At 42.9% G+C, this 17,006-nt stretch overlaps 1 protein-coding gene across 5 annotated transcripts in view; it reads left to right on the forward strand.

The window, feature by feature from the left end:
• The window catches only part of LOC134344477 (integrin beta-1-like), a 100,275-nt gene extending 87,969 nt beyond the window's left edge, over positions 1-12,306 (forward strand). For 4 of the 5 annotated variants that reach the window (XM_063044355.1, XM_063044356.1, XM_063044357.1 and 1 more), the window contains 4 exons: positions 5,676-5,878; positions 7,094-7,332; positions 7,582-7,804; positions 11,522-12,306. In XM_063044355.1, the coding sequence (XP_062900425.1) occupies positions 5,676-5,878; positions 7,094-7,332; positions 7,582-7,804; positions 11,522-11,726 (870 nt within the window). In that variant the 3' untranslated portion in view covers positions 11,727-12,306. Of the gene's footprint in view, positions 1-5,675; positions 5,879-7,093; positions 7,333-7,581; positions 7,805-10,359; positions 10,765-11,521 lie in introns of those variants that run through there. The other variant, XM_063044358.1, reaches the window with a different exon arrangement.
• Positions 12,307-17,006: the final 4,700 nt, after the last annotated feature.

Below are 17,006 nucleotides of genomic sequence, written 5' to 3' on the forward strand. Positions count from 1 at the left end.
TTCTCCTTTTGCTCCTCCCATTTCCTCCAAACTAAAGGTGTAGCTATGGGCACCCGTATGGGTCCTAGCTATGCCTGCCTTTTTGTTGGGTTTGTGGAACAATCTATGTTCCGTGCCTATTCTGGTATCTGTCCCCCACTTTTCCTTCGCTACATCGACGACTGCATTGGCGCTGCTTCCTGCACGCATGCAGAACTCGTTGACTTTATTAACTTTGCCTCCAACTTTCACCTTGCCCTCAAGTTTACCTGGTCCATTTCCGACACCTCCCTCCCCTTTCTAGATCTTTCTGTCTCTGTCTCTGGAGACAGCTTATCCACTGATGTCTACTATAAGCCTACTGACTCTCACAGCTATCTGGACTATTCCTCTTCTCACCCTGTCTCTTGCAAAAATGCCATCCCCTTCTCGCAATTCCTCCGTCTCCGCCGCATCTGCTCTCAGGATGAGGCTTTTCATTCTAGGACGAGGGAGATGTCTTCATTTTTTAAAGAAAGGGGCTTCCCTTCCTCCACTATCAACTCTGCTCTTAAACGCATCTCCCCCATTTCACGTACATCTGCTCTCACTCCATCCTCCCACCACCCCACTAGGAATAGGGTTCCCCTGGTCCTCACCTACCACCCCACCAGCCTCCGGGTCCAACATATTATTCTCCGTAACTTCCGCCACCTCCAACGGGATCCCACCACTAAGCACATCTTTCCCTCCCTCCCTCTCTCTGCATTCCGCAGGGATCGCTCCCTACACAACTCCCTTGTCCATTCGTCCCCCCCATCCCTCCCCACTGATCTCCCTCCTGGCACTTATCCGTGTAAGCGGAACAAGTGCTACACATGCCCTTACACTTCCTCCCTTACCACCATTCAGGGCCCCAAACAGTCCTTCCAGGTGAGGCATCACTTCACCTGTGAGTCGACTGGGGTGATATACTGCGTCCGGTGCTCCCGATGTGGCCTTTTATATATTGGTGAGACCCGACGCAGACTGGGAGACCGCTTTGCTGAACATCTACGCTCTGTCCGCCAGAGAAAGCAGGATCTCCCAGTGGCCACACATTTTAATTCCACATCCCATTCCCATTCTGACATGTCTATCCACAGCCTCCTCTACTGTAAAGATGAAGCCACACTCAGGTTGGAGGAACAACACCTTATATTCCGTCTGGGTAGCCTCCAACCTGATGGCATGAACATTGACTTCTCTAACTTCCGCTAGGCCCCACCTCCCCCTCGTACCCCATCTGTTACTCATTTTTATGCACACATTCTTTCTCTCACTCTCCTTTTTCTCCCTCTGTCCCTCTGAATATACCTCTTGCCCATCCTCTGGGTCACCCCCCCCCCCGTCTTTCTTCCCGGACCTCCTGTCCCATGATCCTCTCGTATCCCCTTTTGCCTATCACCTGTCCAGCTCTCGGCTCTATCCCTCACCCTCCTGTCTTCTCCTATCATTTTGCATCTCCCCCTCCCCCTCCAGCTTTCAAATCCCTTACTCACTCTTCCTTCAGTTAGTCCTGACGAAGGGTCTTGGCCTGAAACGTCGACTGCGCCTCTTCCTATAGATGCTGCCTGGCCTGCTGCATTCACCAGCAACTTTGATGTGTGTTGCTTGAATTTCCAGCATCTGCAGAATTCCTGTTGTTTGGCCTAATTCTGTTCCTATATCTTATGGTCTGATGAAGATGACAGAGTTTGTCATCGAAACATTGGTTAAAAATTGATACCTGTACCTGCTGGAAGCCCGAGAAGAGTTTATTCAACATCCAGTGAGTCGCAGTTCTTTGGGCAAAAATGCCTTATTAATGAGAGAGGTCAGAGGAGAATGGCGAGACTGGTTTAAGCTGACAGGGAAGTGACAGTAACTCAAGTAACCACATAGTGCAACAGAAGAGCATCTCTGAATGTACAACACTTTAAACTTGAAGTGTATGGGCTACAGCAACAGGAAGCAACAAACACACAGGCAGTGGCCATTTCATGAGGTACAGGAGTTACAGGGGATACCGAATAAAGTGGCCACAGACTGTACATATAATGTATGCTTACATTTCAATTGTGAATCATTGACTGTTCAGAGGAAATTCCATGCATGTGTTGACTTGCACAGCCATAGATTTCAGAATGGCATAGATAAGCTGAATGCATACAGTCTTTTTCCCAGGGAGAGGACATAGGTTTAAGGTGAGAAAGGAACCTGAGGGGCAACTGCTTCACACTGAGGGTGGGACAAGCTGCTTAAGAAAGTGGTCGGGGTCAGTAGAGTAGTAATAAAATGGGCCAGATGTGGGAAGCACACACAAAATGTCGGAGGAACTCAGCAGGCCAGGCAGCATCTAGGAAAAGAATACTCTCGACATTTCGTGCCGAAGACTGTACTCTTTTCCTAGATGCAGCCTGGCCTGCTGAGTTCCTCCAGCATTTTATGTGTGTTGCTCGGATTTCCAGCATCTGCAGATTTTCTCTTGTTTTGCAAATGTGGGAAACTGGGACTAGCTTAAATGGGTGTTTTGGTCAGCATGGCTAAGTTTGGCTAAAGGGTTCTATCCATGATGTATGACTCTAATACTCTGCTCTACAGATATTACTATCTCCTTGGATGTAGCACTGGAGACGCAAGTAATTAGAGTCATCATCGGAATTAGGTTTACTATCTAACTTAGGTTATTTTGTTGTTCTGCAGCAACAGTACAGTGCAAAGTTATGTATTTACCATAAATTACATAAATAAATAATTTGTGCAAAGAGGAATTACATGATGACTTCTCGGAAATCAGATGGCAGAGGGGAAGAAGCTGTTTTTGAACCATTGAGTGTCTTCAGCTTCCTGAACTTCTTCCCTGATGGAGGTAATGACAAGAGAGCAAGTTCACGGATAGTGAGGGTCCCTAGTGATGGATACTGCCTTCTTGAGGCACTGTCTCTTAAGATGCGCTCAGTGGTGGTGTGGGAAGCTGTCCTCTGTTCAAAGAGAGAAAGGAAATTCCCTTACCCTTTTCTCTATTCTCCTTCAGCAGCCGGAGCTGTTGTGTCTGGCCACATCTCTTCTTCCCATTCCTGACTAACTAGTGGGGACTGCTGGCCCATTACCAATCACATACAATGCAAAGATGTGCAGTTGACCAGAGCTCAAATGAAATTTTCATTTTAGGAATAAACGTTGGGGACTTTTTGATAAAAAGTCCCAGAAGGCTCTTAATGTTTTTTTCTCTCCAAAGTCCTTTTCAAATCCCCACAGAGACATAACTTTAAGCAGTGATTGAAATTTTCGGCATCTATGAATTTGATCCCAATCAACAGAGTAAGTGCATTATCTCAAGTGCTAATTACTAAAATGTTGAGCAGCCTTTTTAATGAGCATTCACAGGCAATTGAAACAGCAATTTGATGTTTAATGCTGCACCCAACAACTGCTTCTTGCATAAGCACTCACTTCTGCAAGATTGGTTTTCACTCAAAACATCATTTGAGGCTCTTTTGTGCCTGAACAGCCTACTCAGTAATTTCACCCCGCACACCCCCCCACCACCCAGACTTCCAGAGTCTCTTTGGGTATAAAATTAAAACCCGTCTTGATCATAACCAATCCAAGCCCAACTCATCTGAATATATAACATTTCCATATCCAACCTGTCCCTGTCTGCAAATGTAACAAGTTCCGGCACACTGTATTTATCTCATGAATTAATAAAAAACAATAGTCAGACTCAAAACAAACGTCCACATTGGCCTATACTGTTTGAGGTGGAATCTCAAAATGGATGCACCTGAAAAGAACAACATCCTGGCCTGGATAAAATACTTAGCTGGGTAAATACAGGATGGCCCAACCTGAACCCACCAAGACCCTGATACTTGTAGTACATTGTACTTCCTTCCTACAACTCTCTTCCTCTTGAACATAAACCTTAGCAGAATACTGAAGATTCTTGTAATCTGGATCTCGGCCTGCCATTGCGATGAAACTACTATTGACCACATTGGTCAATGCATTATAAAAGATGAAATTATGACACATCTGGATAGCAGTAACAGGATTGGTCCGAGTCAGCATGGATTTACGAAGGGGAAATGGTGCTTGACTAATCTTCTGGAATTTTTTGAGGATGTAACTATGAAAATGGATAAGGGAGAGCCAGTGGATGTAGAGTACCTGGACTTTCAGAAAGCCTTTGGTAAAGTCCCACATAGGAGATTAGTGGGCAAAATTAGGGCACATGGTATTGGGGGCAGAGTACTGGCATGGATTGAAAATTGGCTGGCTGACTAGAAAACAAAGAGTAGCGATTAATGGGTCCCGTTCAGAATGGCAGGTGGTGACCAGTGGGGTACCGCAGGGTTCAGTGCTGGGACCGCAGCTGTTTACAATATATATTAATGATTTAGATGAGGGAATTAAAAGTAACATTAGCAAATTTGCCGATGACACAAAGCTGGGAGGCAGTGTGAAATGTGAGGAGGATGTTATGAGAATGCAGGGTGACTTGGACAGGCTGGGTGAGTGGGCAGATGCAGTTTAATGTGGATAAATGTGAGGTTATCCACTTTGATGGTAAGAACGGGAAGGCAGATTATTATCTAAATATCTAAATGGAGTCAAGTTAGGAAAAGGTGAAGCACAACAAGATCTAGGTGTTCTTGTACATCAGTCACTGAAAGCAAGCATGCAAGTACAGCAGGCAGTGAAAAAGGCTAATGGCATTCTGGCCTTCATAACAAGGGGAACTGAGTATAAGAGCAAAGAGGTCCTTCTGCAGCTGTACAGGGCCCTGGTGAGACCACACCTGGAGTACTGTGTGCAGTTTTGGTCTCCAAATTTGAGGAAGGACATTCTTGCTATTGAGGGAGTACAGCGTAGGTTCACAAGGGATGGCGGGACTGTCATATGTCGAAAGATTGGAGCAACTGGGCTTGTATACTCTGGAATTTAGAAGGCTGAGAGGGGATCTTACTGAAGCATATAAGATTATTAAGGGATTGGACATGCTGCAGGCAGGAAGCATGTTCCCACAGATGGGTGAGTCCAGAACCAGAGGCCACAGTTTAAGAATTAGGGGTAGGCCATTTAGAATGGAGTTGAGGAAAAACTTTTTCACCCAGAGAGTGGTGGATATATGGAATGCTCTGCCCCAGAAGGCTGTGGAGGCCAAATCTCTGGATGATTTCAAAAAAGAGATGGATAGAGCTCTTAAAGATAGTGGAATCAAAGGTTATGGGTATAAGGCAGGAACTGGATACTGATAGTGGATGATCAACCATGATCACAGTGAATGGCAGTGCTGGCTCGAAGGTCCGAATGGCCTACTCCTGCACCTATTGTCTATTGTCTATTGCATGCAGCAAAAGCATTTTCTCTAGAAAATACCGGAAATAGGAAGTATTTTTAATAACACACATCAAAGTTGCTGGTGAACGCAGCAGGCCAAGCAGCATCTATAGGAAGAGGCGCAGTCGACGTTTCAGGCCGAGACCCTTCGTCAGGACTAACTGCAGGACTAACCAGTTAGTCCTGACGAAGGGTCTCGGCCTGAAACGTCGACTGCGCCTCTTCCTATAGATGCTGCTTGGCCTGCTGCGTTCACCAGCAACTTTGATGTGTGTTGCTTGAATTTCCAGCATCTGCAGAATTCCTGTTGTTTTAGTATTTTTAATACATCACTCCATTTTTTTTCCCAGGTGAGATTCACTGTAAGTATTACAACAGAAAATTGCCCAAACTATGGGCAGCCAACAACTATTGAAATTAAGCCACTGGGATTTAATGAGAATGTTGAAATTAAACTGAAGTTCCAGTGTGAATGCGAATGCCATAAACATGGGATCGCTAATAGTCTTGTATGTAACAAGGGCAATGGAATACTCGAATGTGGAGCCTGTAGGTATGTTTATTTCTCTAGGTAATAGCCATAATAAGAATGTGTGCCTGATAACCATTTCGCATAGAAACCAAAGCCAGCCAGGACAATTGATCCATGTAGGAGAGTTCAAATCCTTAAATGAGTGAAGTTGATATAGTTAAATAAATTTTGAAATGAAGAAGTTGTATCAGTAATGATAAATATGAAAGTGCTGAATTATCATTAAAAATCCATTCACTCCACTAATGTCCTTCAAGGAAGTAAATATGCCAGCCTTACCTAGTTTGGCTTATATGTCACTCCAGCATAAACCAATTCTGAACTCCTTGGTACAGGCAATTAGGGATAGGTAATCAACACCCCTATTTCTATTGTCATTTCATGAATTAATTACATTTGTAAAAACAAGAAGCAGATTCGCATTGGCCCATCTTGTGGTTATTACTAATCTAACTATGATGTTCTCATCAGTCAACCAAAGCTCAAATTCCCATGCAAGGTTACTCTAATTGAGGACATGCTCAACTGTTATGCCTGGTCTTTACATGTTGTCAACTTAAAGCTGTGTCCTACACACACAAAATGCTGGAGGAACTCAGCAAGTCAGTCAGCATCTGTGGAGTGGAATAAAGAGTCAATATTTTGGATCAAAACTCTTCATCGGGATGGGAAGGGGAGGGTACAGAAGCAGAATAAGAAGGTGGAGGGAGAGGTAGGAGCACAAGTTGGCAGAGGATAGGTGAACTCAGGCAAGGAAGATGGTGGGTGGTTGGGTGGGAGAGAGGGGGTGAAGTAAGTAGCTGAGAGAGGATAGGTAGAAGATGTAAAGGGCTGAAGAAGAAAAGAATCTAATAGGAGACGACGGTAGACCACAGAACAAAGACAAGGAGGAGAGGAACCAGAGAGAAGTGATGAGCAGGTGAGAAGAGAAGGGGTGAGAGGATATCTAGAATGAGGAATAGAAAAAGAGAGAAGGAGAGAGGGGAGAGAAATTACCAGAAGTTAGAGAAATCACTGTTCCTGCCATTAGTTTGGAAAGTTCAGGTTTCAAAGATCAAAGCGTAAATAAGTAATAGATATATTACCATGACCTATCATAAGATTCATTTTCTTGCGGACATTTACAGGAACAAAAAAATGAACACAACTGTTAAGTTGAAGGGTGAATAATTTTCTCAAAAGATAGTTTAGTGCTTTACGGTCATTGTTTGTAACTTGACCTTGCTTGATTTTCAGATGTAATGAAGGTTATATTGGACAATTTTGTGAATGCAGCCTTGATGAAGCATGGAGCGAGGACTCCGATGTTTCGTGTAGAAAAGATAATACATCTCAAATCTGCAGTGGCCATGGAGATTGCATCTGTGGAGCATGTGTCTGCAGAAAGAGAGAAAATCCTCATGAAACCATCTATGGCCGATATTGTGAATGTGATAATTTCAATTGTGATCGGTCTGGTGGTTTGATTTGTGGAGGTAAATACACAACTCAAATGAATAATCTCTCAAAATTTATTCTTCCTATATTGCACTTGCCTGTGGTTGGAGAGTTACTGTATTGCCTAGCTTTCATTATATAGCTGGTCATAGAATGGAATTCATTAGTGGAGAAATAACTTTGTTACTAATTGGGATTACTGTACCTTTTAAATGAGCAATTATCAGATAGTTTGGGGTAAATTTTAATGAAAACGGTGCATTATATTGACCTTTTATTTTTTGCAGGACATGGCATTTGTACATGTGGAACATGTCAATGCTTTCCCAATTTCACAGGCAGTGCCTGTGATTGTTCATTGAACACGTCGTTATGTGTTTCAGCCGATGGAATGTTATGTCATGGCAGAGGAATTTGTGAATGTGGACGGTGCAAATGCACAGACTCGAAGTATGTTGGGCCAACCTGTGAATATTGTCCAACCTGTGAAGGTGTCTGTACCATTCATAGGTAGGTACTCAGTCACCTTTGCAGGATGTGATATCTTAATTGATTCCTGGGGTCTTAAAGTGGTAACAGCATAGAGGAAATCATTGATCCTTTGAGTCCATGCCTGCTCTCTCCTGGAGAAACAACCTAGTCCTACGTCTTTCCCTAGGACATAGGAGCAGAATCAGGCCATTTGGCCCATCAAGTCTGCTCCACCAGTTTCCTTCTTAACCCATTCTCCTGCCTTCTCCCAATAACATTTGACACCCTTACTAATTGAGAACCTATCAACAACTGCTTTTAATATACCCTATGACTTGACTCCACAACTGCCTGTGGCAGTGAATTCCACAGATTCACCACCTTCTGGCTAAAGAAATTCCTCCTCATCTCTGTTCCAAAGGGAGGTTTTTCTGTTCTGTCTGTGCCCTCTGGTCATAGATTCTCCCATTATTAGAAACATCTTCCCCACATCTACTCTACCTTGGCCTTTCAATATTTAGTAGGTTTCAATGAGATCCAGTCCTACTTTTCTAAACACCAGCAGCCATCAAATGCTCCCCACACATTAACCCTTTCATTTCTGGAATAATTCTTGTAGACCTCCTTTTGACCCCCTCCCTTGCCAGCACATCCTTTCTTAGATATCCGGCCTAAAGCTGCTCTTAGTACTCCAAGTGCGGTCTGACCAATGCCTTATAAAGCCTCAGCATTACATCCTTGCTTTTACATTCTAGTCCTCTCAAAATAAATGCTAACATTGCATTTGTCTTCCTTACTACCGAATCAACCTGCAAGTTAATCTTTCGGGAATTCTGCACGAGGACTCCCAAGTCCCTTTGCATCTCTGATTTCTGACTTCACTCTCCATTTAGTCCTCCTGCCAAGGTGCATGATCATACACTTGCCTACACTGTATTCTGTCTGACACTTCTTTGCCCTTTTTTCTAGTCTATTTAAGACATTCTGCAAACTCCCAGCTTCATTAATACTACCTGCTCTTCCACTTATCTTTGTATCATCCATACACTTGGTCACAAAGCAATAAATTCTACAATCCAGGTCATTAATGTATAATATCAAAAGTAGCAGACCAAACATCGACCTCTGTGGAACGCCATAGGTCACTGACAGCCAACCAGAAGGCCCCTTTTATTCCCACTCTTTGCTTTCTGCCAGTCAGCCAATCTTCTGTCCATCTTTCCTATAATACAATGGACTCTTATCTTGTTTAGCAGCCTCATGTGTGGCACCTTGTCAAAGGCCTTCTGAAAATCCAAGTAAACAACATCCACTGACTCTACTTTGTCCATCCTGCCTATTATTTCCTCAAAGGATTCCAACAGATTTGTCAGGCAAGATTTCCCCTTTAGAAAGCCAGGCTGACTTTGGCCTATTTTATCATGTGCCTCCAGGTACCACAAAACCTTATTCTTAATAATAGACTCTAACATCTTTCCAACCACTGAAGTCAGGCTAACTGGTCTATAATTTCCTTTCTTCTGCCTCCCTCCCTTCTTAAAGTGTGGAGTGACATTTGCGATTTTCCAATCCTCCGGAACCATTCCAGAATGTAGTGATTCTTGAAAGATCATTACTAATGCCTGTACAATCTCTTCAACTCCCTCTTTCAGAATTGTAAGGTATAGTCCATCTCATCCAGATGATTTATCTACCTTCACACCTTTCAGCTTCCCAAACACCTTCTCCTTAGTGACAGCGGCTACACCCACTTCTGCTCCCTGACACCCTCAAATTTCTAGCATGCTGCCAGTGTTTTCCACAGTGAAGGTTGATGCAAAATATTATTCAGTTTATCCCCACCCCCATTACTACCTCCTACTGTTATTTTTCGGTGGTCTAATGTCAACCCTTGCCTCTCTTTTTCTCTTTATATATCTGAAAGTATACTCTTTAAATATCTTTCTGTAGTTCTGCAATTTTTTTCATTCGTGTGCTGTACTGACTCATTCCCCTGTTGAGATCCACAACTGAATTTGTCTGCCACCCCGAGAGTCAATCTATTCCAGATGCTAAACGTGCTCTACATCAGACAATAGCTTTTCCTCAGCTTTTGCCAATGATCTTAAATCTGTATCCTTTGGTTTTCAATTATTTCACCAGTGAGAATGGTTGCGCTGTCTCCATTCTGCCTAAATCTCTTGTTACTTTGAACAGTCTTATCTCTGTTTGAATTTTGTTTTGAAGTTAGAACTGAATTAGAAAGCAAGTATACGTAAATTACTCTGAAATACATGTCTAGAATGCAAAAACTCAAATGAAAAATATCTACACTGGTGGCCCCTCTATTAGGTACAGGAGTGGAACCTGTTGTGGTCTTCTGCTGCTGCAGCCCATCCACTTCAAGGTTTGACGTGTTGTGTGCTCAGAGATGCTCTTTTGCATACCACTCTTGTAACATGTGGTTATCTGAATTACTGTTGCCTTGTTGTCAGCTTGAACCAGACCAGCCATTCTCCTCTGACCTCTCTCATTAGCAAGGCGTTTTCACCCACAGAACTGCCACTCATGGGATGTTTTTTTCTCTCTTTTGCACCTTTCTCTGTAAACTGTAGAGACTGCTGTGCGTAAAAATCCCAGCGATCAGCTGTTTCTGAGATACTCAAGATGGCCCGTCTGGCACCAACAATCATCCTCTGGTCAAAGTTACTTCGATCACATTTCTTCTCTTTTCTGATGTTTGGTCTGAAAAACGCTGAACCACTTGACCATAGTCGCTTGCTTTTATGCATTGAGTTGCTGTCACATGATTGGATGATTAGAATTTTGCATTAACGAGCTAGTGTACCTAATAAAGTGGCCACTGAATGTATGTGACGGAATAGTCATAGTCATACTTTATTGATCCCGGGGGAAATTGGTTTTCGTTACAGTTGCCCATAAATAATTAAATAGTAATAAAACCATGAATAGTTAAATAGTAACATGTAAATTATACCAGGAAATAAGTCCAGGACCAGCCTATTGGCTCAGGGTGTCTGACCCTCCAAGGGAGGAGTTGTAAAGTTTGATGGCCACAGGCAGGAATGACTTCCTATGACGCTCTGTGTTGCATCTCGGTGGAATGAGTCTCTGGCTGAATGTACTCCTGTGCCCAACCAGTACATTATGTAGTGGATGGGAGACATTGTCCAAGATGGCATGCAACTTGGACAGCATCCTCTTTTCAGACACCACCGTCAGAGAGTCTAGTTCCATCCCCACAACATCACTGGCCTTACGGATGAGTTTGTTGATTCTGTTGGTGTCTGCCACCCTCAGCCTGCTGCCCCAGCACACAACAGCAAACATGATAGCACTGGCCACCACAGACTCGTAGAACATCCTCAGCATCGTCCGGCAGATGTTAAAGGACCTCAGTCTCCTCAGGAAATAGAGACAGCTCTGACCCTTCTTGTAGACAGCCTCAGTGTTCTTTGACCAGTCCAGTTTATTGTCAATTCGTATCCCCAGGTATTTGTAATCCTCCACCATGTCCACACTGACCCCCTGGATGGAAACAGCTTCAGATTTATTTATGTTCCTTTTTAAGTTCTGAGATATAATACTATCATGCCCTGAGCCTACTCTAGAAGCTGTGCTTGGCCAAAAAAAGGGGTGTTTTCTGACCATTATCAAAGTTGGCTTCCTTATCTAGCTGAAATGCGAAATCAGAAAATCAGAGTATTTGCTTTTGCTCATTTGGCTTTTTTTTCCCTCTATGCTCACATATTCCAGGGATTGTGTTCAATGTAAAGCCTTTAACAGTGGACCCAAGAAAGACATCTGTGATCAGTGTGGGTTTGAAGTAACCATGGTGGAACACAAGAATCAGTTGTCAAAACAGCAATGTGTATTTAGGGATGTGGACAACAGATGGTTCTACTTTTCATATGTTGTTAACGACCAGAATGTTCCGGTGGTACATGTATTAAAACTCTAGGTGAGAATGACAATGTGAATTTTACAGTGTGGATTTGCTTCAAGCTCAACCATTGTGATTCCATAGAGATCCAGCAGTCAAGTGGGAATTGGGAAACATGAGGGTAGGGTGTTGATTTGGAATCCTTGATCAGTCTAGGTAAATACTGTTATTTGTCAAAAGAGATGAAAGATTACTTAGCTAAATATTCTTTTTAAATTTGGTAATATATTTTAACAAATAACTTTTGGTTTACTATTAAGTGATTGTGTACAGGTTTTTTGTATAATGGAGTCTCACACGCAATAGAACATAAAACATTACTGTACAGGAGCAGGCCTTTTAATGATGAAGGTCTCGGCCGGAATCGTCGACTCTACTCTTTTCCATAGATGCTGCCTGGCCTGCTGAGTTCCTCCAGCATTTCGTGTGTGTTGCTTGGATTTCCAGCACCTGAGATTTTCTCTTGTTTGTGACAAGCCCCTTAGCCCACATTGTTGTGCTGAACCGACTAAATTAGTAATCAAGTAGCCCAAGGGTCCCCAACCTTTTTTGCACCGCAGACCGGTTTAATATTGACAATATTCTTGTGGACTGGCCGACCGGGGCGGGGTGGGGGGGTGTTAATCACAACTGGAATATGGGTGATAAGTCAACTATAAGTCACTTATAAGTGGCTAATACACTCAATTTCGTTTCTAAAAGGGTTTATCTAACGAATTTAATATTAAACACACAGTGCATATTTTCCTCACATGAATATAGTGATAAGTCAATTATAAGTCACTTATAAGTCAATAGCATCATAACATTTAAAGTAACATTTGGATATTAAACACACAGCGCATATTTTCCTCGTATGAACGTATAAAATCATTGCAACACAACAATATCGCTGAATCAGTGGGAGCCCTGGGCTTGTTTCCCTGCAACAAGACAGTCCCATCGAGGGGTGATGGGAGACAGCGATACTCGAAGGGGGTTCCTTATGTCCAGTCTATTCTGCAATTTAGTTTTCATTGCATTCATTGCAGAAAACCCTGCTTCGCAGAGATATGATGTTGGAAATGGAAGCAATATTTACATTGCTTTCGTGGCTATCTCAGGACATTCAGCCTTGACTTTGATCCAGAATGCCGGCAGAGATGCTACGTCAAACATACTTTTCAGCCCACCACCACTTGCAAGCTCGAGGAGATGATCTTCTTCCCGCGCTGACATGGATGGCGCGTGGGTAGTGACCTCGCGTGCGTTCAAATTCAACAGTGGGCGTGGCAGGGAATGAGGAAAGGTGCATATCATTTCATACCACCAAATCATATCATTTCCTTGCGGGCCAGTAGCACATGCTTTGCAGCCCGGTGGTTGGGGACCACTGAAGTCGCCAACTAAACTAATCCCTTCCGCCTACACAATGTCCATTTCTCTCACATTCATGTGGCTATCTAAACATCTCTTAAAAATCTCTAATGTATCTGTTTCTACCCCTACCCCAGATAGTGCACCGACCACCCTCTGTGTAAAACAACTTACCCTTCACAATTCCATTAAATTTAACTTCAAATGCATGTTCTCTTGTATGAGGCACTTCAACCCTGGGAAAAATATACTGTCTGTCTTCTCTATCTATGCCTCTCATATAACCTTATAAAACCTCTGTCAGCCTCTGTCCCTCTAGAGAAAACAACCCAAGTTTGTCCAGCCTCTCGTTATAGCACATGCCCTCTCATCCAGGCAACCTCTCCAAAGCCTTGACATCCTCCCTGTAATGGGGTGACCAGAACTGTATGCAATACTCCAGATGCGGCCTAACTGGAGTTTTATAAATGTGTAACATAACTTACTGACTTTTGAACTCAATGCCTCAACTAACAAAGGCAAGCATGCCATATGCCTTCTTAACCAGCCTATCAACCTGAGTAGCTACTGTATATGCAAACTTTAACTTAAGGGTACTGTTAATTTGCATACAGTATATCTCGCATTACACAGGATGCTACAATTTAAAACGCTCCCCACACCACTATATCCAAAAGAAGAAAAGCTATTTCTGTTGGGCTCGGCTTGTAAAGTCAAAATGATACATAAATGAATGAGGATCAGATTCACCAATAGGAACAACTAGATTAGACTTTCTTGGCAGGGTTTCCACTGATTGTAAGTTGCGGTTAGTTTTGACGGAGTTACATGTTTTTGACTTGTTATCAGAATCACATGTTTTTGGCTTGAAAGCAATCCCAGCCTATCCAGCCTCTCTTTATAATTCAAGCCCTCCAGACCTGGCAACATCCTTGCGAATCTTTTCTGCTCCCTTTATCATATACGTCCTATAGTGTGGTAACCAGACTTGCACGGAGTATTCCAGTTGTGGCCTCAGCCACATCTTGAACAGCTGTAACATGACATCCCAATGTTTGTATTCGGTGTCCTATCAGATGAGTGCAGACATACTTCATGCCTTCTTCTCCATCTTATCACCTTTGTTATTACTTTCAGGGAACAATCAATTTGTACCTCCAGGTCTCTCAGTTCTACTACAGTTGCCAAGAACCTGTCATTCACTGTGCATGTCCTGTCAGGCTTCAGCTTCTCAGAATGTATCACAGCAGGAGAACTACCACTGATCCTTGTGGTACGCTGCTGGTTACAGGCTCCAATCTGGAAAACAACCCTTCACTACCACCATCTGTCTCCTTCTACTAAGCCAATTGGCTTGCTCACCCTGGATCCCCTGTGATCTAACTTTCCAGACAAGCCTTCTGTATGGAACCTTGTTAAAGCTTTGATAATGTCCACGTAGACAATATCTACCACCCTGCCCTTGTCAGTCCTCTTGGTGACAGCTTGAAAAACTTAAAGTTTGTGAGACACAATTTCCTGTGCACAAAACCATGCTGACTATGGCTAATCAATCCTTGCCTTTCCAAATGCAGTTGGATTCTGTCTCTCTGAATCCCCTCTAGTAATTTTTGCACCATTGTTGTTAAGCTCACGGGTCTGTAGTTCCTCGGCTTGTCTTTGCAGCCCTTCTTAAAATAAGGCACAACATTAGTTACCCTCTAGTCTTCCATTACCTCACCTGTACCTGAGGAAAATACAAAAATCTCTGTCAAGGTCGCAGCAATTTCTTTCTTAACTTCCCACAGTATCCTAGGATCCACTGGCTCAGAGCCCAGGGATTTATCCCCCTTTATACACGTTTAGATTATCAATGCCTCCTCTTTCATGATATCAATATGTTTCAGGACTTCATTGCTTTTATCCCCCTGAATTCTTTCCTTCTGCACAAATGAATCTGTGCTATAGCAGAGTTTAGAGATTTCCCTCAGCCAAGCTAAATAAAGGGGAAAACAGTGAATGTGGTGAAATTTAATTTTTCAGAAGGCAATTAATAAGGTTTCAATCAAGATGCAGTTGCAGAGGGGGACATAAATATACACTGATTATGCACATTGCATACCTTTTGAGGATATCCCATGGGTATGATTTTTAATTCTACTCCAGCTTTGTGGGTTCTGATGAAGCTAGTGGGGCAGAGTGGAAACCATGGATCTTCCACAGAATGGGCAGATAGTGGCTGGCAGATGGGCATTTAAGAGGTGGTGTTCTCTTCCCACTGTTTAGGTAAAGACTCTGTGTGCTACCAATACATAGACTAGAAGTTTAAAATATCATGCTGAATGTGGTCATGGGCCAGACGTTCCCAGGAGCCAGTTAGGATGTTGCACATCTTCAAGGAAGCTTTGTACCCATCTTTGAATATTTTCCTTATCTGCTTGGTGATCTCTTCCATTGACATTGTCTGTTCTGCATGTCAAATGTGGGCATATGAATGTTGTGCTTTGCCCGATATCACTGACGGAGAGTGACTAGGCCTTGAAACTGGGGACATTGAGATTTGTTCTGTATTTCCACTGAGGCAAGGTGGCATGATTGTTAGTATAACACCATGACTGTGCCAGAAACCCGGGTTCAGTTCTGATGCTGTCCGTGCGTTTTCCCTGTGACCGCATGGTCTCTCCCAAATGCTCCAGTTTCCTACCTCATTTCAAGATGTATGAGTTGGTCAATGGGCTCATTGGGCCTGAGGGCTTGTTACTGTGCTGTATCTTTAGATAAACAAACAAACAAACATACCCTGTATTCCACATGGGCAGCAGTGTCCATTAACATCAGTGCCAATATTACGTGAAACATTTCTTAATGGGAAGGGAATAATAACTTTACTCCGAGGAATACAAATATCTTTTTATCCTTGTTGTTTGTCTTATATAACATTATATTCAGCAAAGGTTTTTTTTTTAACCAACTTGCAGTGGACAATGTTTTCTTCTTTTCACTGTCCCTGTTGATACATTGGAGACATTCTTATAAAGTCACAGAGTTGCTTTGAAAAGATGTCCTCCGACATTCAGTGTTAAGCTACTGTCAGTACTTATCTGCTGTTCCCTCAGACTGTTCTGCATAGTTGCTCTTCAAAGCATCTGGAACAAATCCATCTCCCCACCTGTTCAGGGCTCCCATCGTACATGGGGCGTTAATGAGGTTTTAAATGAGCTGACTTCATGAGGTATAACAAGGTCAGCAATACAAGCCTTCATCTGCTGGATGTGCCAACTCTGGAATGCCATTAGTAATCCAATTCAAGAGATTAGTTCAAAACAAATTGGCCCACACTGTTATTTATAGTACATTCAGACACTATGTAAAATTATTGTATTATGTTATGTGATTTGATTATAGAAACATAGAAACATAGAAAATAGGTGCAGGAGTAGGCCATTCGGCCCTTCGAGCCTGCACCGCCATTTATTATGATCATGGCTGATCATCCAACTCAGAACCCAGCCTTCCCTCCATACCCCCTGACCCCTGTAGCCACAAGGGCCATATCTAACTTCCTTTTAAACATAGCTAATGAACTGGCCTCAACAGTTTGCTGTGGCAGAGAATTCCACAGATTCACCACTCTCTGTGTGAAGAAGTTTTTCCTAACCTCGGTCCTAAAAGGCTTCCCCTCTATCCTCAAACTGTGACCCCTCGTTCTAGACCTCCCCAACATCGGGAACAATCTTCCTGCATCTAGCCTGTCCAATCCCTTTAGGATCTTATACGTTTCAATCAGATCCCCCCTCAATCTTCTAAATTATAAAATTATAATTGAAATTATAATTTCATTATAAAGATAATGAAATCTAACTCTTTTTAATTTGAACAAGGTACAGTTAACTGGATAATCCAGGCAGCTAGGTTGAAGTTCTGGTCTCTTTGCTCCATCAGTTTCGGGGCATTGAGCAGTCA

This window comes from Mobula hypostoma, chromosome 3, assembly GCF_963921235.1.
Source record: "Mobula hypostoma chromosome 3, sMobHyp1.1, whole genome shotgun sequence".
In the NCBI taxonomy this organism is placed as follows: Eukaryota; Metazoa; Chordata; class Chondrichthyes; order Myliobatiformes; family Myliobatidae; genus Mobula; species Mobula hypostoma.